Below are 22,734 nucleotides of genomic sequence, written 5' to 3'. Positions count from 1 at the left end.
TATTCGGCAAGAGTGTGGAGACTTTTCTACAACAGTGCACTCTGTCGCGCTCAGAAGGACGGCGTCGCCGCCCAAACCTGAGGCGACGGTCCCGCGTCAGCCCCTCCGGCATTTGGGAGTGATAGTTGTCTGTCGCGCCGGGGCTGGGGTCGCCGTCCCGTCGACGTAAGGCGTCGGGCCGCGCGGGCCGACGTCGGAGCCGGTTTCAGCCGGCTTCCCAGGGGGGCGTCGCAGCCTATTCGCCCACCGCGCGGGACGCAGAGGCTGCAGCCGGCGGAAGCGCGACTCCCGCACGCGCTGGTCTCCGGGGAGGCGGCCACGCGAGCTCCCGGGCGTCGCCCCTGCGCTTCGAGGTGAAGGGCTCCGTGCGGCGCCTTTCCTCTCAGCGTCCCGAGAGCCGCTCCGAGGGAGCCGAGCAGCGCCCGGGCGCCGTGAGGTCGCCCGCGACTTTCCGAGCGGCGGGATGATTTCTTGGTCCAGCTGGGCGGCCGCCTCGGCCGGGGGCGCGGAGGCCGGAAGGCGCCGAGCCCCGCTCAGCTGCGGGCCCCTGGGCGTGGCGAGCCAGCAGGGGTTCTCTTTTCCTCCCGGCCCCGGCAACTTTCGGTTTCATTTCCCTGTGCCGCCTCCACCCTTCGGCATCCGCCTGGCCGGCGGGCCGTCCGACGGGCAGGGCGACCCTATCGCGGCCGCCGCGGCCGCCGCCATGGCCCTGGCCGTCGCCATCGCCGAGGTGACCCAGGTGCTGTGCGCGGCCGGGGGCGCCTTGGAGGCGGAGGAGCTGCGGCGCCGCCTGCGAGACGGCTTAGGCGCCGAGAAGCTGGAGCGGCTGCTGCGGGAGGGCCGGCGCTTCGCGGTGGCGACGCGGGCGCGGGGCGCGGCCGCCGCGTCGGGCTCCGAGCGAGTGGTGCTGGCCGTTTCGACGCTGCGCCTGTGTCGCGGCCACCAGGGCCTCAAGCCCACCTGCCTGGGGCTCTGCGGGGAGCTGCACTTCTGCAAGTTCATGATCCTGGGGGCCTGCAAGTTCAAGACCGGGTAAGGCGCCGCGCGGCCCGACGGCGGGCCCCGGGGGTCGGGCGGGACGGGGACCCGGGCACCTCGCCTCCCGGCCCGCGTTGCGTCCTTCAGGTTTGGGGAGGCGATTTGGTGACCCTTCCCCCGTACTTCTCTCCTCAGCGAACACTTATTGGGCGCCCACTGAATACCTGGCGCTGTGCGAGGGAGGGAGCTGGTGGAGCCGAGCCCTCCGGGCTCCTGCCTGCTGAGCGACTGGGAGGCGGGGCCGGCCGCGGGGGGGGGCAGCGGCGGGGCGCGGGCGGGCCGGGGGGACGCCGAGGGAGGGCTGCTCTGAAGAAGAGGGACGCTTTTGGCCTCTCGGCTCCCCGACAGTGACGGGAGAGACCTGGCTTTTCCTGCTGACGCGAGTGAGGAATTGCAGATGAGCAAATCTGTTAGCGTGCAGTTTGTTAGTGATCCGCCCCCGTGGAGGGAAACGGAACTGGGCAGAGCGGGGGGGCGGGAGGCAAAGTCTCAGGGCAAAGCGGGGCGGCGAAAGTAAGGGCGGCTGAAGACCCCCCGGGAGAGCCCCGAGCGCCGGGAGAGCGAGCACGAGTCCTTTGTTCTGAGGACTTCCCGAGTTGGTGGGATGGGGGGGGAAAGAAAAGTTATATATTGATTAACGGGGGAAGGTGGGGCCAGCTTTCCCGAGGGATGTGATCGCCCAGACGTAGGTATGTGGGGGTCTGCTAACCAGAATCCTTATCTTGCTCCAGACTCCATTTGTTCATCTTGTTGTAAAACAAATACGACAGGAGGCAGTTAATTAAAATTGGGCCCCTTTCCAAAGTTATTTATGGGCTCTTTCTGTAAGCATCAGGGACTCCCTCGTGAAACAGATAGTGACCAGAGGCAGACAGTTAACCAAGGTTGTTTTATGGGCTGCTGCTTTGGGCGCCGGGGACCCTCTCCCGCATTCCAGGCCCTGGGATGAGAGCACAGTTTCAAGGCCGCCTTTCCCAGACAGCGGAAACACTACTTAGAATTTCAGGGACTTCCTTCTTTCTTGCTAACATGGTGTTTCTTGGGATGTGGGACACTCGGCATTATTATCAGACCAGGCTCAGGACTGCTGAGTTAGCGTGAGACACTTCTCCTTCCTCCTCCCTGCCTCGGTTTACTCTTCGTTCTGTGGAAGTGATAAAAGGTGCTGCCTGCAACCAGGATGCTAGACTCGGGCAGCCTCAGAGTTCTCCCTGTGCTGTCTCCAGCCTCCCAGCAACGCCCCGTTTCTAGAGCTTTGAGGGCCACGCCGCCGCCGGCGGCTCCCTCAGCCCCGCAGCCCATAGACTAGGGCTTCGGTGGTATTTGGAGTAAAATGCAAGCTCCACACCGTCGTCCCCGCGGTCCCTGGGGACCTGGCTCCCGCTGCTGTCCAGCCCCGTCCCTCCAGGGTGCCCTTTGGTTTCGGGAACACTCCCCGCCTTTGCACACCTGCTGCCTTTGTTGTGCCTGGAATGCCTTTCCTGGTTTGCCCTGTGAATCCTTGTGGCCTCAGCTGCAATGTCACTTCACTTTTTGAGCCCTTTTCTCCGTCTCCATCACACGGTCCTGTTTCCTTTTCTCAGCACCCACCCAACCTCCCCTGCCCCGCAGCAGAACAGAAACTGAAGGCGGAGGCTCTCCTTCTTGGCCCTGGCCGGTGGTCTACCACTCTGCATGCAGCAGGTGCTCAGTGAGGTGCATGGACTAGGTTTGGGCTAAAGAGTTTGGACCTTCCCCTGAAGGTGAGAGGAACCTGTGAAATGGCAGGAGCCATCAGGTCTGCATCTTGATGTGGATGCTCGTTTAAGGAGGATGTGACAGAGACCTGTTAGGAATTAGTCCAGCCATCTAAAAGAATTAATTCTTTTCTTCCCCCCTTTTTTTTTTTTTTTCCTTTTCCCTTTGGCTTAACACAGTAGACATTTCTTGCTCGCGTCAGGCCCAGTAGTGTGAGGTAGGGCTCTTGATCAGGGCAGTCATTCGGGAACACAGGCTGGCTGACCTAGCCTCTACCCTCCTCCATCTATGGCTCTTTAAGGCTGTCCTGGGTATCCAGCTCCAGGAAGCAGGTGGAGAGGATGAACAGTGGAGGGTTGGAGAGAGGTTCTTATGGGCCAGATCTAGAAGTGGTAGATATTCTCCCACCTGCATCCTCTGGACCACCTAGATGGGGAGGTGGGTCTGGGAAAGGCAGTCCGCCTGGAAGCAGCTACCCAGAAATATGTAGATTAGAATATTCCAAAGCCCAGATAAGGCCTTAAGAAGAAGGGAGGAATGTGTGAAAGATTTGGAGAGCTGGGAAGCTGGTGAGTGTAGGGACATGTGAGAGAGGTGCTGAGAGAGGACTCTTTCCTTTCTTACTGTGAGCTGAGAGGGCAGAGAGGATTTTGTTTTGAAGTGTGCCTACAGGACTGAATCTTGAGGGGACAGCCAGGGAGGGCCCTGACTGCCCGGTTTGGGAGTTGTTGGGTGGTATAGGCTGTGGCTCCAGAAGTGGGTCAGATCTGAGGTGGGGTCTGAGGGTGGAACCCTCAGGAAATTGGGCCTGCAGAGACTGGTGGAGAAGAGGCACCCCAGGGCAGAATGAGGAGCAGCAGCTGAAGGGGAAGGCGGACACAAAAATGGTGGGTGGATGGATCGAATTGTAGGGATGATTGGCAGATCTTGCTAATGCTAATGCCTATATTTGGTAAGATAAAGGTGGCAGCCCTCTGTTTAGGCTACTTCCCAAAATTTGGGGTTAAACTTTACTTGTTTTGGAAATCTGGACACCTGGTATTTACTGACCTAGATGATTCTGAGTTTTCTTTTTCTTTTTTATTGAATTTATTGGGGTGACAATGGTTAATAAAACCATGCAGGTTTCAAGTGTGCAACTCAGTAACACATCACCTGCATACTGCATCCTGCACTTACTGCCCAAAGTAAAGTCTCTTTCCACCCCCATTTATCTCCCCTTTGTCCTGTCCCACCTCCCCCACCCCCGTTTCCTCTGACAATCACCATACTGTTGTCTGTGTCTTATGTGGGGTTTGATTTTTTTTTTTTGCTTAATCCCTTCACCTTTTTCACCCAGCCCCCAACACCCGCCCTTTCTCTCTGAGAGCTAGCCGTTAGTCTATGTATCTATGCTTCTGTTTCTATTTTGTTAGATTATTTTGTTCATTAGACTCCACATTTGTATTCTTCACCTTTCTTTTTTCCTTGAGGTTCTCACAAGAGTTTCTTCTTCCTTCTCAGACTGTTTGAATTGTGTAGGGAGAGTGTATGTGATTGGTTTTATTTTCTATGCTTTTCCTGCAACTTTAATGGTCTTCCTGAACTGCAGGTCAGCTTTTTCAGAAATAGAACCTCACTGCTGCTTTTGCTCATTGGTGACATCTGGGAAGGTCCCCGACTTCCATCCTGTGCTTAGGGGCAGTGAGCTTTCGATCAAGCCCACAGACAAGCCTACGTTTTCCAGCCCTGCCTTTACTCCTTGCTAGCTGGGTTATCTTGGGCAAGTTACTTTATATCTGAGCCTCAGTTCCATCACCTGCAAAATGGGGGTAATAATACCATCTACCTGATAGAGTTTTCAAGGATTAAATTAATTCATAAAATGTTTGGGCAATCCCTGCTTCATTGTAAATGCTCAAGAAGTTTTAGTAGCTATCATTATAATGATTAGATAGATTTGGCTCTGGCAGTGTTATTAGCTTCTCTGCTTAGAATGTTCTTCCCTTCTCTCCTTGCCTGGATCATCCTCAACACTAACAATTTGGCTCAGGCCCTCTCTTATTTGCTTCCCCACTTCTGTCAGACCCAGGTGCCCCTCCTCTCCACACTGATATGTTCTGAACACAGCTGATCTTGCACTTCCTACTCCATTTTAGAGTCATTTTTATGTCTTTCACCTCCACTAGATGAGAGAAAGTGAGGAATCAGAATGACTCCAAAGTTTTCGACCTATACCGTAGAAGAGGGAAATTGCCTTTTACTGAGATGGCGGAGGTTTCGGGAAGTTGATCAGGGGTTCGATTTTCTTTTGAGATGCTTATGATAAGCATGATGTATGAGTTACAGCAGTGCTTGAGTCAAGCAAATGGTATTTGCCTGGCTTTCCTGGATTATGTTGCCCTGGGCAGTCAGTTCAGGTCTTTGGATCATTGGGGCGTGGTGCCAGTGCCTGGCTCACAGTGAATGTTTAATAAGGGCTTGATCGAAAACATGGAGTAGGGAGGAGAAAGGGCTGGGCCTCAGGGTGTGTGTGTGTGTGTGTGTGTGTGTGTGTGTGTGTGTGTGTGTGTAAGTACGTATAAACACAAGGCTGTGGTCTCCAACCTTTTTGCCACCAGGGACCTGTTTCATGGAATACACTTTTTCTCTGGTCCCCTGGGGTGGGGGATGGCTTTGGAGTGAATCAAACGCATTATGTTCAAGCTCACCTCCTGCTGTGTAGCCGGGTTCCTGGGTTCCTAAAAGGCCCAACAGGTACTGGTCTGCTACCCAGAGGTTGGGGACCCCTGCCATAAGGCATCTGGCACTGTGGAAGTATCCAGTGACTGGTACACTATGACTCATCTTTGGGAAACGGCCTTGTATTCTCATCAGATACCAGCTGAGAGGTGCTGTTCTGGGTTTTAGAATTCATACATTACTATCTCTTTCTTTGTAAATAAGCTTTATGTTTAATCGTTTCATAGACATGCTCATTTTTTTCCAGTGCTTTTTAAACAATGTAAGCACTGGAGAAGAATGTTCTTGTAAGATAATCGTGAAGACTGATTTTTACCATCTGTATAGTTTGATCATGCTGCCATAACAAGTTACCACAGAGTAGGGGGCTTAAACGACTAGAAGCTTATTTTCTCACAATTCTGGAGGCTAGAAGTTAGACATCATGCGTTGATTTCTTCTGAGGCCTCTCTTCTTGGCTTATACATGGCTACCTTCTCCCTATATCCTCACATTGTCTTCCTTTTGTGCGAGTCTGTGTCCTAATCCCTTCTTATAAGGATATTAGTCAGATTGGATTGGTCTCCCTCCCATAACCCCTCTTTTTAACTTTATAACCACTCTAAAGACTCTGTCTCCAAATACAATTACTTCTAAGGTGCTGCGGGTTAGGACTTCACCATAAGAATTTTGTGGAGACACAGTTCATTTGTGACACCAGCTCTGTGCTCCTCTACAGGAAGAGCTGTAGGAACAGTCACAGCTTGACAACTGACCACAACATGAGTGTGCTGAGAACTCACGGTGTCGACCACCTCAGCTACAGTGAGCTCTGCCAGCTTTTGTTTCAGAATGATCCCTGGCTTTTGCCGGAGGTAAGTGCCAGGACTGGGTGGGTGTGTGAGCAAGGAACTGAGAGAGGCCAGAAAGTTGGAAGATAGGAAATATGGCAGAAGAGAAGCCAAGGTCCACATCATGACCATTGGGATCTTCCTGGAGGGGACCTAGATTGAATTCCCAGCTCTGTGACCTTGGGTTAGACTTGCCCTTGAAGCCTCCTTTCCTTGTGAACAGTGGAGGGTTCACAATAGAAGTCAGTGCCCAGGTCTTTGGGGCACAGTTTGGGTGCTGGGGAAAGTGTCCTGGAGTAGATTGTACCTGCACTGGGTGCTGAAGGATGATTGAAGGATGAAGGTCTGAGAAGAGGGAGACAGAGCGAGGAGGAAATGTGGCATGGTCAGGAGACAGCATGTAGATCAGCACAACCTAGATTTAGGGTTGGAGGGGGGAGATAAAGAAATGGGTGGGCAGAGGCTCATCCATGCAGCCTTCTGTGTCACAGGGAAAAGGAGTGGGCAGGGGCAGGGGGAGGTTTGCGTTTGCAGAGTGGCATTCATGTGCTGGAGACATCCTCGTGTCAGTGGTGTGAAAAATGAATCAGAAGGTGACCAGTCTGGAGTGTGTAGCCTCCGTGTGCTTGGGTGTATAGGTTGGTTCAGAACACAGTGCCAGCAAATGGGAGCTGAGACCATAAACTTGGACCTGGCGTGGCATTTGCGCCAGGACTTCTGCTACCAGGCCAGTCCCCTTACCAGATGATCAGTTGGGGGCCACCATCATGAATTGAGCACCCACTGTGTTCCGGGCATTGTATTAGCCACTTCATGTATTTACCGTTTAATCCTCACAATAGCCCATCAACGTAGGTAGGATTATTCCCATTCTGTAGATTGAAAAACTGAATCTCAGAGCTTGTGAGTGGCTTGCCCAAGGAAGATTATAAGTGGCAGAATCAAGGTTAAGGTGCAGCCTTCTCTGCTCTTTCCCTTTGGGGCTTCCATCCATAGGGTGGGGTTCCTGCTAAATCTTTCTCAGTGTAATACCTGTGAATTCTGTGGGTGGGCCCTTAGTGGTCTCTGGCCTGGTTTGCATCTCCAGGAATTCAGAATGTACAGAAGGAGCAGTTGATTCAAGTTCAAGTCCCAGTTTTGCCAACAACCCAGTTCAACAGCCATCGTATGTGCCAGATGTGGTAGATTGCTCTGTGACCTAGGATAAGCCGGTTAACGTTGCTGAGTCTGTTTGCTCCCTTGAGAAATAAAGGGTTTTGTGTGGCCTTCTCTAAGATACTTAAAACCCTCAGAGCCTCTTTGACCCTGAATTGTAGAACAAAGAGTTGGGAGAAACTGGGGCCTCAGTAGGGGAGAGCTGGTGAATCTGGGGAAAGGGGTGTAGTAGGTAGAGTATAAAGGTTGTTAGGAGCTATTATGCAATTTACATTAAAATGTCTCCTGTGAAGGAGCAGCTCTGATCAGCTTGAAGTTCTTTGGATTTTCCCACTGGTGGGGCTTGTTCTAAGCAGTCTGCTGTCCACTCAGTTTCCATTTTAGCCAAGGGCATATGTTAACAGTCATCCCTCTAGAGTGAGGGATATTCTCATAGCTGTGAGGCTTGTGTGGATGACGGAATCACAGCAGTGGCTAGGTCTTGCAACCAGTAGACTGGTCAGTAGGGTGGTGGTGTCATGTGAGGTCTTCCTAAACTGCTATCTTTTTCCTTCTCTGTCAACAGATCTGCCTTCACTACAACAAAGGAGATGGACTCCACGGCTCTTGTGTCTTTCAGAAGCAATGTAGCAAACTCCATGTTTGCCAGTATTTTTTACAGGGTGAATGCAAATTTGGCACAGGCTGTAAGAGATCTCATAATCTCTCTAATTTTGAGAACCTGGAAAAACTGCAAAAGTTCGGCATGAGCTCAGAGCTGGTGCACAGGCTGCCTTCCATTTATAGAAATGCTCATGACATCAAGAATAGGAACTCTGCCCCGGGCCCACAGAGGACTTCTGGTAAGGGCCTGGCTCGGGCTCCTGGATTCCAGCTGGCCATTGAATGGAATGTGTGACTTTGGATAAGTCTGTGCTTTGGTAAAATGCTGTTAGTGATCCCTTTCTAGCTAGTGGGGGTTGTGAAGATGAGTTGAAGTGGCCATAAACAAGCAGGACAATCTAGGAAAATGCCAGTTGGTATTGACAGGGAATAATTCCTGCTGGGTCTGATCTGCACTGAGACGGGAGAGTGCGGCTCTGTGCAGTCATCCCTCTACCCCCTGTAGAGCTTGCCATTCAGTTTAGGACCCCAAAGTTAAGAATGTCCTGCTTCACAACTCTAGGGGTGTCCTTTGCATTGCATTCTATTTTGATTTTTAAATGAGTGAACAAAGCATAGTTTAATGTTGGCTCTCTTGATGTAAATAAATGGAATTTTTTAATCATCGTAATTTTGCTTTGTTCACTGCTCATCTCTGGCACCTGCGCGGTGCCTGGCTCACAGTAGGCACTTAGGCATTTGTTGAAAGAATGCACATGCTAGGGTAATAATTATTTTTTTAACAAGAATGTCAGGCTTAGTGACAGGCACATGAGGGAATTCTGAGCAGAGATGCTTCTGTAAGTATTTCTTGAGTACCTGTTGTGTGGGAAATGACGTAACGGAGGCTATGATACATTGGTGTCCCTTGCATTTCACAACATTGGCTATGGACAGGTCATTCTGGTTACCCGTTATTTCATTCAACAAATTTCAGTGCTTGCTGTGTGCTAGTCACTGTCCTGGGACCTGGTTAGGTCTTGGTGACTCGGAGACACAGCTCCCCTGAGGGATGCACAGTCAGACCCACTTGTTAAATGTAGTGATGTTCGATTTTTAATAGATTCCCTCTGTAAAATATTAGGTATCAGCACTCCTTGCAGAGAAACTAATTTTACGTGATTTTTATATATTAGCAATTATCCTTGATATATGTTTTTTTCTTTTTATATCCTTTGATTAATTTTGGTTAGTTTCTTTCAATACTGGGAAGCCTAGAAGTAGTCAGGTTTTGCTTTAAAAATCTCAAAGAGTTCAATTGGATTATGGCCTTATTAGCAAGGGTTGGGGACAGAGGAAGGTGACCTCCAGGACCACACAGGTGTAGGATTTGAGGCCCAACCTGTGGGTGTCTGATGGGCCCATGAAAAGAAAAGGGAAGACAAATAACAAAATGACAGGTGATGCTAAGCAGAGAGGGTTTGCTATATGCTTGCTTAAATTGTTATAGCTGGGGAGTATTAAATGTAACTATTAGGTAAAGGCTCACTGTAGTGCTACTAGTAAAGGTAAACTTGGAAATCACTAATATGCCCTTTTTATATTAAAAATATTATAATTAACCTAAAATTAATTGACATTTTATTTTGAGAAGTAAGCTTTCCATTTATTGCTTTTTCCTTGGTATTTGTACCTGATTCTAATAGCTCATTAAGAAGTATTTGCTATTAGAATTAAATGCAGTTTATAAAATACAGCCTTCCACTTGCCGTCTGGTGTCAACGCTGTTGCTGTCGTAGATACAGATGAAATCTTAAGCTTATCTCAATGTTTGTGATAGTGGTTTTCCCCAGGTTCCACCTCTGGAGGTTTTGATTGATTCAGTCTGGGGCAGAGCTGGGCATGTCTGTCTTTAAATGGGTCTTCTAATGAATTGAGTGCATAGCCAGAGTTGAGAAAAGAGCTCCCATGGCATCTTATATTTGGCCTTGGGCTCCCTGGCTCCTAAAAAGCAGAGGGCCCCACCTGTATGTGTGAGTGCTTTCATCCCAAGCATTAAAGGATTTTGTGGGTGGCTTGCCCACTTTTCTTGTGCAGATAGATGAATGAATCCTCTTTATAGGAGGAGGAATTTCTTTCTTTTGTACCTTGAACTACTTCAACCCAATAAATGAAGCTTCTATGGGAGCTGATACATCTTTGTGGTGTTTCTTTACAGAGAGAAGAGACAGTTCTGGTTCTGTGTCCTCAGCCATTGCTAACCAAGAAGAGAATGATCAGATCTGCTTGTTTCATATCTGGAAAAGTTGTGGCTTTCAAGGTAAGTCACAGGAAACTCCTTGATCCACATGTGGGTGAAATAACTGCTTCTCACTCCTGGAGCTCTGCTCTGAGGCCACCCATAAAGTTCTCTTCTCATCCGGAGGAGGTAGGCCTTCTTAATCATGAGTGGGTGTCGCATTTGGCCAAACCAGTTCTGAAGCAATTTTGTTGGGGAGTTAGGAATGGAAGGAATTATTTGAGTTTCTAAAAATCAAACTGTAGATGAATTTGGGGGGCTTTAACCGTTTTGTTTATGCAGCGAGTGAACCCTTAGTCAGCTTAGCATGAGGTTAACAGGTGTTTATGAGACACAGATTCCCAGTTTAGTGGGAACAAAGATAAGTGTCCTTTAAAAAGGGTGGTGGTAGACTTAAAGATGCCTTAGAAACTTGGAAGGCTCTTTCTGAGCAGGAGATATCCGTATTTACACTTAGGGGGCAAGTAATTGTTTAAGTTGGGGTTTTCTCTTTACAGTCCCTGTTTGATCAGAAGTAGCAATTCTTGTATCTGTGTGTGATTATATTTTTACTAAACCTTTGTTTTCTTCTTACTGCTGTCCTGAGCTTTGACTAAAGAATGATTCCTTCTCAAATTCTGTGACTCCTCTTAAAAAACAACCACCACAACTTCTTGTTTCTTTTTTGGTCTTTATAAACTACCCAAGCAACTCATAAATACTTTGACTTTGTAAAAGAGTCTGATAAAACAGTAAAGTCTGAAGTCTTCCTTCAGCCTTCCCCAAAGGTAAACACATGCTGTGTGCTCATGATACTTGTTTGTATATTTTTCAACAGATGGGGATGTGTGACACACATTATTTAACGGGCTTTCTTTACTTAACATTGTGTCTTAAGAGGTTTTTTAAGAGGTTTTTTAACATACACATGTTAATTGGTATGTGTAATTCCACCTCGTTTTTAAAAACAATTGTGTGGTATTCGATTAGAGTGATGTTCCGTTGAACATCTAAGTACACATGTGCATTTCCACAGATAGATTCCTGGAACCGGAATGCCAAGTCAAGGAATATGTGCTATATGTACATATATATGTATGTTTTAAAAGTCAACACTAAGGTCTAATTTACAGACACAATAAAATGCACCCATTTTATGTGGACACTCTTGCGTTTTGGTAAATATGTATGCCCTTGTAGCCGTCATTGTAATCTAGGTATGGAACCATTCCTTTATGCCCCTCTACAGTTAATCCTCACCCCCCAATTTACTGACCCCAGGAAATGCCTGATCTGCTTTTTGTTGCTGTAGATTAGACTTGCCTTTTCTAGAATTTCATTAAACAGAATCATACAGCATGTATTCTCCTGTACCATCTTCTGTCACTCAGCATTTTTTTTTTTTTGAGGTTTGGTCTCATGCTGGAATATTCATAGTTCATTCCTTTTTGTTGTTGAGTAGTATTTCATCGCATGGATTGACTGCAGTTTGTTTATCCTTTCAGATATTGATGAACATTTGGGTTGTTTCCCGTTTTTGGCTTTTGACAAATAAAGCTTTTATAAATTTTCATGTACAAGTTTTTGTGTGGATATATGTTTCTGCTTTCTTTGGTAAAGACCTGGAAGTGGAATTACTGGATCATGCGATAAATGTGTGTTTAACTTTATAAAACACTGCCAAACTGTCTTCCAAAGTGGATGTACTATTTTACTTCCCCACCAGCAATGTATGAGCATTCCAGTTATTCTGCATCTTTGCAAACACTTGGTATTGTCAGCCATTTAAATTCTAGCCATTCTAATAAATGAGTAGTAATAGCTCAGCATAGTTCTAATTTTCATTTCCCTGATGATTAATGATATTTAACATTTATTTTCATGTGCTTATTGGCCACTTGTGTGTCTTCTGTGAAGAATCTCTTTAAATCTTTTGCCTGTTTTTATATAATAGTTTTATTGAGATATTGAGTATAATTCACATACCATACAGTTCACCTATTTAATAGTTTTTAGTATAGTCAAAAATTATGCAACCATTATCACAGTCAGTATTAAAATATTTCATCACCTCTGAAGAAACCCAGTAACCATTAGCGGTTACTCCCTTCCTCCCCTCCAGCTCCTGGCAGCTATAGATTTACATTATATTTGTGTGAGTTTGCCTGGATGTTTCGTACAAATGGAATCATAGATTGTGTGGCGTTTTGTGACTTTTTGTGATTTATATGATTTTCCCCATTTTTGGGATGTTTGATCTCATTATTGACTTGCAGGACTTGAATATTTATACAAATTATTGTCAGATACAGGTACTGAGAATGTATTCTCCCAGTCTGTCCTTCCATGTTCATTTTCTTTATGGTGTCTTTTGAAAAATATAAACTTTAATATTGATAACCATTTAAATATTTTTTAATGGTTTGTGTTTTTTGTACCTTAAAATCTTTGCCTATTTCAAGCACACAAAAAGTAGTTCTCCTATTTTTTTTTAAGAAGTTGTATAGATTTAGCTTTTATATTTAGGTCTGTTACTCTTGATCTATTTTCTCTAATAATTATTGATTTTTCTGTTAGCTGCCTGTCTGTAATTTTTCCTTCTGTCATGGGTGACTTTTTTCTTTTTAAATTCTCACCTGAGGATGTATTTATTGATTTTGGAGAGAAGAAGGGGAGGGGAGAGCATCATCCATGTGAGAGAGAAATATAGATTGCTTGCCCCCTGCCCCATGCCTGTACCAAATATCAAACCTGCGACCTAGCTGTGTGCCCTGACCAGGGATCAGACCCATGACTGTTTGGTGTATGGGAAGACACGCCAACCAACTGAGCCACCTGGTCAGGGTGATGGGTGACTCTTGGTTTTCTGCTCATGTTGGTACTCAGAATCCCTGTGCCTATAGTGGGTGCTGCTTCTGATGCCAGGCTTAATGAGGAAGAGGCAGCACATCTTGCTTGGTGAGTGGGCTGCTAGGGTGTGTCCTAGGACTGAGGGCTTTGATGTCTCTCTCGCAGGCTTGTCTCTCTGCATCCCTTGTATCTATACTCATATGTTCCATGGGACAAATAAGGTTGCTGAGCACAGGCAAGACACCAAGGGAATGCCTGCTCTAGTGGGTCCCAGTTACTCTCATTGTGATTGCCTTGATGTTTTCCTTGTTCCTTGTCACATTGAACTTTGAGTTTGTGAAACCCCGAGCCCTTTCCACTTCTGCAGTAGCTGTCTTCTGCATACTTTGCAATATGCTTTTCTCTCTCATTATCCTCTATCAGTTTGATTCTCTAAAATCCAGTCTTTTTATGGGATGGTTTATTGCTTTCTGGTGCTTTTGGATTTATTTTCTTTGTGGCCTGTCATTTCAAGGACTCTAGGGAAAAAGGGAATGTAGATATGGTTACTTTGCTAAATTGATTTCATTTCTGTGGCTCACCTTCTAGAAAGCCTAGACTCGGGAATGCCACAATGAGGTGGGGAGTATTAGCAGAAGGGAAGGAAACTGAGGGGACAGGAGGACCAGGGCAGATGTGGCAGAGAAGGGGCTTTATGCCTTCATCATTGAGCAGGGACTCAGCTCTTGCCAGCCACTGTGGTTGTGGTGGCCTGCGTACACCCTCCTTTCCTGGCACCTTCTGGCTTGTGAGCAGCCGTAGCTCCACGTTCAGCTCAGATTAAGAACTGAAAGTCTTGAACCTGCTGTTTGACTATAATGCCTTCCCTTGGTCCATGTGTCCTTCTCAGTGAAGCATCAGCCTTGGAGGCAGTGGGTGGTACGCCTTCCCTGGAGGTGCCTTCTTAAGGGGAGAGCCTTTCTTCCAGACATCTAGGATTCACCTGTGTGGGGTGTATAGAGGTGGTGACTGAACACTTATCGAGGATCATTTTTGCCCCCCAGAAGAAAACAGGAAGAAACCCTGTAACCATTTATTTGGTTGTAACCTCTGGACCACAGTTAATGACCTCATCTATCCAGGCTGAGCCCTTCATTATCACTCATACACACCCTTAGGGGTTCAAGAGGCTCTAACTCTGGACAAAGCAGGATGTCCTGAGTCCCCAGTGTGGCTGTGTCCAGCCTTGCTGAACTTGGAGGAGATTCCTTCAGTTGGAGTCTCTCTTCTTGGTCTCTGTCCACTCAGCTAGGTGCGCTCTCCTGCCTGTTGGCCTGGCCCCAGGCCTGGCCTTTCCCACCTTCCTCCATGGTCCTTCCACCACCACCACAGAATCTCTGGGAAAGAGTAGTATTGAGACTTACTTGAAAGAATGCTTAAAATTTTAGAGAATTTAAATTATTTTCAACTAATTTAAATTCAAGTGTCAAATTAGCCAAGCTTCATTGTTATTTGAGAGATGAATTTAAAATGTTCAAATGACAGTCATTTAGAAATGTCTCCCTCACCATCTCTTTTCCCCAGTACCTAGGTCTTCTGTGGAAAGTCATTATTACCACTTCCTTTAATAATCCTTTCACAAAGATTTTAAATATGCACTAGTGTATATGTATAGCCTGTTTTCTTTGTACACAGGTGCACTACACACACCTGTGTAGTGAAGTCTTTTTATCACTTAACTATAGAAGTTTAATTTCTTGGAGTACATAATACATGCTTTGGTTCAAAATTCAAAAGATGCAAAAAAAAGCAACAGAAATCTTTCCTTATAACTCTGTTCTGGCCACCCCGTTATCCCCTGCAAGGAATAATATGTTCATAGATTTGTATTTAGTCAAAATATCGCCTTTTTTTCACCACAAAAGAGGCATTCTGCATCTTGTTAGGTGTCTTGCTACCTAATAGCATATAACTTGGTGGCAGGTCCATAGCAGAGTGCACAGGGCTTCCGTTGCTTTTCTTTTCTGTCTTTCTTTACTCTTACAACGTTCCTCTCTGTGGATGTACCAGAACCTCCGAGAACATACTGAAAGGTAGAGGGAAGGTGTGGGTGGCATTCTTGTTGAGTGTTCTGTATGAACCAAGACAAGGCATATTAAAGTGCAAGGAGCAAGCGGGGCCCTGGAGAACACAGGGAAGGTGAAGGGGGAGCAGTCAGCTAAAACCCATAGACCTGGGCCATTCAATATGTATACACCTGCAGGGACAGAGCAGTGTAGTGTATAAAGACCTTCAGGGGTGTGAGGGCATGTTGACGAGAGGTTGAGTTATGTTAGCAGCCGGAAAGACCCATGTGTGCTGGAACCATGCTGCTGACTCACTTGCAGTCAAATGTGTCCAGGGTTGGGATGAAAGAGATAAAGCTGGCTCTGTTTCTGGCGTGATTGCTACCTGTCCACCTGCCATATGAATAGCAGTAATGCATAGTCAGACTGCCACCTGCAGGGATGGAGCCTTTGACCTTCTCACAATCAACAACTTTACTATCATGAGATAAAATACATATATAATGTAACTTGCTAACATATATTGTTTGGAAAATCAGTGTAATGTCCTGTTTAAAAAGGGAGACATAAAAGTAAAATGTATATAATAAAATACATAATATTTCAATATCTAAATGCTTAGATATGACTGTACTAAAAAGGACTCCCCCACAAATTTCCATAACATTCCCAGGTCAGCACGCAGCACCACACTCATTGAGAATCATGGGACTAGGTCATGCTGTCTAATGCCAAAATGTCTTCTTTATATTTTTATTTCAGATAAGTGCTGTAAAGTTCATTTCCATTTGCCATATCGATGGCAATTCTTGGATGGAGGCAGGTGGAAGGATTTGGACAAAATGGAACTTATTGAAGAGGCATATAGCAATCCCAATAAAGAAAGGTAGGAAATACATCACTTGTGTCTGCTTTGTGCCTGGGCTTTTGTGTGTAGTGTGGGAAGTTTAGATACAGCGCAGTTTAGTGTTGGTGGCCTTCACACACTCACACACTTAGTAAGCAGCCTGGTCTGGAAATAGAAAGCTCTGAGCTGGGAATTGGAAGTTAATCTTTATACTGGAGGTTTGGTGCCTCTGTTCCCCCACTTTCCTTTCAGGGAGAAGCTGTGAGGGAAAGACATGATGGTAAGAAGTGAGTTCTGAATTATTTGCTGTTGGGACTGATCACGTATATATATTTTCACTGATTAGTTCAGAAAAGTGAGAGGCATTTGTGAAATTCTAGCCTTTGCCTGTGAAGTTGCCTTACTACAAGTTGAGTGACAAATGTGTTTGTCTGAAAGCATTTTTATTTCATTCTCATTCTTGAAAGATAGTTTTATTGGGTTATTTTCTTTCAGCTCTTTAAAGATTATTCCATTGTTTTCTGTCTTTCATTGCTTCGATTTAGAAGTTAGCTGTAGGTCTAAATGCAGGTATAATAGTTTAACTAGGACTGCCTTAACAGTTTACCACCAACTTGGTGAGTTAAAACAGTAGAAATTTATTCTATCACAGTTCTGGAGACTAGAAGTTAGAAATCCCACTGCCAACAGGGCTGCACTTACACAGTAAACACTCAGCATACACCAAGTATTTTTATTTTGGTGTATGGATTTCCCTTTCTTGCCAGCTCAGCAGTGTATTACATTTTTTTTTTTAATCAGCATTTTCTGTGTGGTGAAAGGAATGTCATGGTAATGAGTTTTCCATATTACCTTGATTTTATTATTTTTTGCATGGCAAAACGGATTTTAAAAAGCAATCCTTCCCGCCCTCCTTGGAAACATTTTTTAAGTGTATGTGTCATGTTATTGTTCACATCTCCCAGCTGTGCATCTGGAAGACCATGGCTAGTAGGTGAGAGGCCTATGCTCATTTGGCTGGTGTTATTTTAAGTGTCTCTCTTGCTTTTTTGCAGGGTCCTATGTGCTGATTTGGGCAGTAACTTTCACACTGAGTATCTGAATTTTAAGTCTATGAAGTTTGGCACTGCTCGGGCCCGCCGCCTCTCCACAGCCTCCTCAGTGACCAAACCTCCACACTTCATCCTCACCACCGAGTGGATTTGGTACTGGATTGATGACTTTGGGTTTTGGCAGCAGTACGGAAAGCAAGTGAGTGTGATGGAAAGAGAGCAAGTGTTTCTCCTCAGGATCCATATGGAGGAGCCCTTCCAAACGTGGGCACAGGATTGTTCTGGGGGATAGGTGAAAGAGCCAAAGATCTCCAGATGCCCTGAGTCATCTGCTTTGGAGGGAATTGTGGCAGAACTAGCTAATTTGGAGTTCATTTGTCTGAGGTTTCATCTTCGAATGATTCAGTATCTGTTGGCTCAGAATGACTAAAAGCTGTAGTGAGATCTCATGGTTCTTCATTGGTTTTGTTAAATGGGGGTAGGAAGATACTTCTCTTACTGTTGAGCAGGTTACTCTGGAGCGAGTGCCTTTGTGTGCAGGAGTGCTTGTACAATAAAGTTTAAGTTTGCAGAATAAAGTTTAAGGCTTTTCAAAACTGGCTTTCCACCTTACTTATAGCAGCAACTTTATAGAAGGTGGGCAAGAATAAGAAAATGGGTTTATTTCAGGTATTGATTTGGAATCTGGATCAAATAACTGCTGCTGTCAGTTATTTGAAAATGTTCATGAATGGATCAGATTAATGGGAGTCCCCTGGTCACCTGTAGAGGTACAAAGTATAGGGAGGTCACCGTTTCTACAGGAATAGTTTCTGCAAAGTGGAAATTGGGATATGTGGTCCAGTGGACATTTGTACTTTTTTGGGGTTGTGAGAGGCTATGTGCAAGCTTTAGTTTCTTATTCTCAGATTCACCTAGATGATCTCCTGAAACATTGTAATGTGAGCTTCATGAGGTCAGGCAGCTTCGTCTTTTGCCACTGATGTGCCCCCATGTCAAGCATGATGCCTGCACCTCACAGGTCTTCGGGAATCGGTGTTGGCTGGTTGAAGGGCAGAGATGTTGTTGCATTAGGCCTGTTGGTCAGTTGGAGATGGTCACTCTCAGTGGTGGCCTCATGACTTGAGCCTCATTCTTTGCCTCCATTTCTTCAAGTGCCAGCCTGTCCTCATTGGCTGTTACATCCGCCCTCTTCCCCACTTGTCTCGCCTTTTCAAGCATCCTGGGATTCCACTTACCTCTCCTCCATGTGGATTTGGTCAGGTAGTCTCTCTAGCATTACTCTCAGTTTGGCCAGTAGCAGGAGGAGAGAGGCCATGTCTAGCATTGAGGAGGGGAAGTAGGTGATGGGTTGGTCACTCTCCAGAAATCGAGTTTATCTGGTGACAGAGTGGAAAGACGTGTTGTGGATAAGAAACACTTAGCAAATGTGATCATCTTTCTTGTTTCATTTGGAGATTTGTCTCCCTCTGAGGGAAATGAGTTCTCTGGGAGTCTAGTGGGATGACGTGCGACCCTGGGGGTAAACCATGAGCAAGTACATTTCTCCAGGTGGCTACCCAAACCTAGGGTCACTTTGGGGAATAGGGGCTTTTCTTACCTTTCTCCTCCGAACAGCCCACACTGAGGATGTTCTCCTTTTCTGTGCCACTACTCCTTAATGCAGTATAGTCATAGAGTGTAGAACCTCATTAGAACAGTGAGAATCTCTGGGAATGACTAGGTGGGTATGATTGACCACCACGTGCTGGTGGGTACAGATGCACACTTGAAGACTTGGTGATGTTCAGCCACGTGGTCTGTTTGTACTATGAGTGGGACCTCATAAGATGACCTGTCCGTTCAAGCCCTTCTTTTCCCATGCACTTCTGTTGTCATCCCATATTTACATTTCTTTCTTAGTTTTCTGCTAATTGCCAGTTCAAGATAGTTTTCTCTTGACTCTCCAAAAAGCTAGGTTCTTTTTGCCTGAGCTCAGGATGTAACCCAAGTTTCAGGTCTAAATTGCCTCTACCATATTAATTTCCTGTAGCTTCCATGACAAAGTGCCACAAACTGGGTGTCTTAGAACAACAGTGATTTATTATCTTACATTTCTGGAGGCTGGAAATTGAAATTAAGGTGTCTACAGGGCCATATTCCCTCATTAACATATAAGGAATCCTTTCTTGCCTCTTTTCTAGCTTCTGGTGGTCTGCTGGCAAACTTTGGTGTTCCTTAACTTGTAGATGTATCACTGCAGTCCGCCTTTGTCATCATGTGGTGTTCTCCCTGTGGATCTTCATATGGCCATCCTCTTACAAGAACATCAGTCATGTTGGATTAGGGGTGCATCTTAACTAATCATTGGGTTGACCAAAAAGTCCATATGGTTTTTTCCCATAATATAAAAGACACATTTTTCATTTTTACCAATAACTTTATTGATTCAGATATTTTCATTAGGTTGGCTATCCCCCACATGGTATAACATTGATTGTTCTCAATTAATGTCTTGATTTAATCGCTGTCAATTTTAACTAGTCTGCCTGACTGTGGAGCATCATCCATCAAGAAATGTCCAACACGAAACTTCACAAACCACTTCTGACACGTTTGATCTGTCACGGTACCTTCTCCATACATTGTACAAATCTTTTTCTTGCTTTTCAGTTATGTTTTTACCTTTCTTGAAATAATAAAACATAGTATACTGAAAATCTTGCATATTTTCTTCCATTTTCAGTATTAAAATTCACCAATTTTGATACTTCTTTAAAAAATGCATGCTGATATGACAGCTGTCACAATGCTATCTAACAGAATTGTTTCAAATGAAGTTAAAGACAACTAAGCAGTACTAGTGCCATCTTACAGCAAAAAACAGATGAACTTTTTGGCCAGCTCAATACATCTGCAATGACCCTATTTCCAAATAAGGTAACATTTTTGAGGTACTAGGGATTAGGGGACACGATTAAACCCATAGCCTAATCTTGTGTATAAAAGAAATACTATTGTTGGCCCACTGAAGTCTCCTGCATTAAACTTGACATTCCTGAGGTGTTTGGCTCCAGGGTGTATTACCCTGACCTAAATCCTCTTTGGATTATTCTCTACAAGCTTCTCATGTCAGTCTGCCTTTTCCATTTTCCCCTTTCCTGTGATCTCCTCTGCTTTGATCCAGGAGCTCCACAATTACTTTGACCCTTTTGTACCTCAACAACCCATCCATCTGCTTGGAAAGAAAGACCCCAATTTATTCTTCCACTTGCCAGAATCTTCTGTTCCTATTACTGTTCATCTGGTCACTATTCAAGAGTGCCTTCAGGAGGTGGGTCCCAACCAGGCACAGCCCTCACTGAACCAGAGATGCTGACAAGGGGCGGAGGGCTTAGTTTGCCAAATCCCATGGCACTTTGCACAGAGTGCTGCCCACTTCCTCCTCACTCTCCTGGCATTCTTGCTTCTCCTGTGTGTCCTTCATGGGCTTCTTTTCTACTCCCCTTGGTGAATGTTGGGATTTCTGGGGTCCAGCCCACACCCCCCCTGTGTGTTTGCACTGGTGATTACATCGACTCTTCTTGACAGTGGTGCCCACATCGATCAAGCTGTGTATCTCTGTCTTCAGACCAGATTCCTCTTCAAAGATAGGCTTATCTATCCAGGCACCCACCTGATACTTTTGTAGGACCTTTGCTTTTTGTTCTGGGTGCTGTGCTGTGTGCCCTGCATGCCTTATTTTAATTATTTTCTAACCTTTTGCTGATGGTGTGATACCATTATGTAATGATGTGAGTATGATTTAAGTACTATTATTACTTTTGTTGTAGAGTTGAGATCAAGGTTCAGAGAGGTTAAAATAGCTTGTTAAGGTTATAGAGGAAATAGGTTTGGGGCCAGAATTCAAAATCAGTCCATTTTAAAATCTTAGATGTCCTGTAGGTAATTGGAATGAGGATAAGAGCTGACAGTGGTTAATTGAAAAAAAAATAGAAGAGCTCTCCAAGGGATCAGAAAAGGAAAACAAGGAGGACTGCCCTCTGATTAAAGGATGGCAGGAACAAGACTAGACGGAGAAGAGGCAGCACTGCTCAGGCTGCCCAGTGTAGCAGCATTTGAGAATTCATTGTTGATGTTTCACCTTCATTTGAATGCTGTGTCATCTATTATGAGTAACCAAATGCCCTCTCCTCCACTGCTCCCACGGTGGTTATCCTGGTTAGCAGCACCCATATTTACAATCTCCTATTTTCCCAGGCAGCTTTTAGGAAGTAGTTGTGTTGGCTTCTATTTTGTGCCTCCTTTTCCTGCCATATCCCTGCTCTTTTCATGCCTCCCCCATGATGCCAGTATCACCATGGGCATGTCTGCTACATGGCAAGGACGCACCAGTATATGTCTTCATCATTGTAGATTGTTGTCTTCATGAAGTATCTGGTTTTTCACCTTGCAGGGCATGGAGCACCCCACGACTACTGTTAGCAGCAGCGATGTGGAGAAGGCCTACCTGGCATACTGTGCTTCAGGGTCTGACACCCAGGCAGCCATTCTCAAGTTCGAGGCTGGAAAGCACAAATACGAGTTAGACTTCAGAGGTATTTACTGACACTCTGCCGTCACCCAGCAGGACCTGGCCGTCTGTTGGCTGTGCCTTTCCCCAGTTAACCCTGGAGGAGCTTTGTATGCACAAGGGCCTGGAAAGAAATGGAAGGGTGGTTTCTGCTTTTGAAATGCTTCCCATCTGAAAGGGAAGACAGACCTATAAACAAATAATGCCCGCTCAGCAGAATCAAAGAGAAGCTGCCTGAGGGGTATGTGGGGGCTAGGGGTAGGAGAAGAGGACCCCAAGGAAGGAACAGGAGCCCAAATAGTGGAGGGACAAGCAGGGTCTGCCTTTGTACACTGATGGTTGTCCTATTGGCCATGGCTGAGACCCTCTATGTTAGGATTAACCTTAGTCCCTGACAAGTATCATAGTGATTCTGCTGTGCAGCTTTGCCTTATACGTCCCGGTGTGGTAACATGAATATCTTTTCGAAGGGTGCCTTTGGCATACATGGGCTGTCAGGTTAAATGCTTGGTAGACATATATACATTAATAAAAAGTTACCAGGAAGCATATTTTTGTGTGCGCATGGTGACCTGAATCTGGGCCTTAATGACTTGTCCCTTTTGCCTTTACAGAAGCTGGCCACTCTTTGGCCAGGTCTTCTAGCGACCAATTTGTGGGGACTTTTTTTTTAAAGTTTTAGTTTTTCAGTAACTTCTGTTAAGACATTTCTAGGTGTATTTATCAGTCCAGCCTTGTTTGATTCATTTTTGCCTTTAAATTCACATTTAAACTCTGAATCTTCTGAATGATCAGCACTTTTAAAGGGAGGTATTAAAGTGGGCTTTCTTCTAAACACAGTTGACTGTTTTCTCTATTTTCGTGGACCTTTATTCTATGTGGAGGGCAGTAAAGTGTCTGTAGTGAATTACCCTAAAGCCGCTTTAACTGCTTGCTCTTAGCCAGTTGTTTCCTCGTGGTTTTGTAGCACTGGTGGTTTTGCTTAAGGTAGAGTGGCTGCTGCCTCGGTGGGCCCTTACAGGCACCCTAAAATGTCTACTGTTCTTC

The 22,734-nt window shown here is 45.6% G+C and overlaps 1 protein-coding gene across 1 annotated transcript in view; it reads left to right on the top strand.

Moving 5' to 3' along the window:
* Positions 1-405: 405 nt before the first annotated feature.
* Positions 406-22,734, top strand: part of PARP12 (poly(ADP-ribose) polymerase family member 12) — a 32,877-nt gene continuing 10,548 nt past the window's right edge. Inside the window, exons 1-7 of the mRNA XM_053927048.2 lie at positions 406-1,032; positions 6,215-6,350; positions 8,047-8,323; positions 10,282-10,383; positions 15,999-16,122; positions 17,139-17,334; positions 21,571-21,712. Coding sequence (XP_053783023.1) covers positions 464-1,032; positions 6,215-6,350; positions 8,047-8,323; positions 10,282-10,383; positions 15,999-16,122; positions 17,139-17,334; positions 21,571-21,712 — 1,546 coding nt within the window. The 5' untranslated portion in view covers positions 406-463. The remainder of the gene's footprint in view (positions 1,033-6,214; positions 6,351-8,046; positions 8,324-10,281; positions 10,384-15,998; positions 16,123-17,138; positions 17,335-21,570; positions 21,713-22,734) is intronic.

Source organism: Desmodus rotundus, chromosome 6 (genome assembly GCF_022682495.2).
Source record: "Desmodus rotundus isolate HL8 chromosome 6, HLdesRot8A.1, whole genome shotgun sequence".
Taxonomy (NCBI): Eukaryota; Metazoa; Chordata; class Mammalia; order Chiroptera; family Phyllostomidae; genus Desmodus; species Desmodus rotundus.
This window is presented reverse-complemented; position numbering and strand designations above follow the sequence as displayed.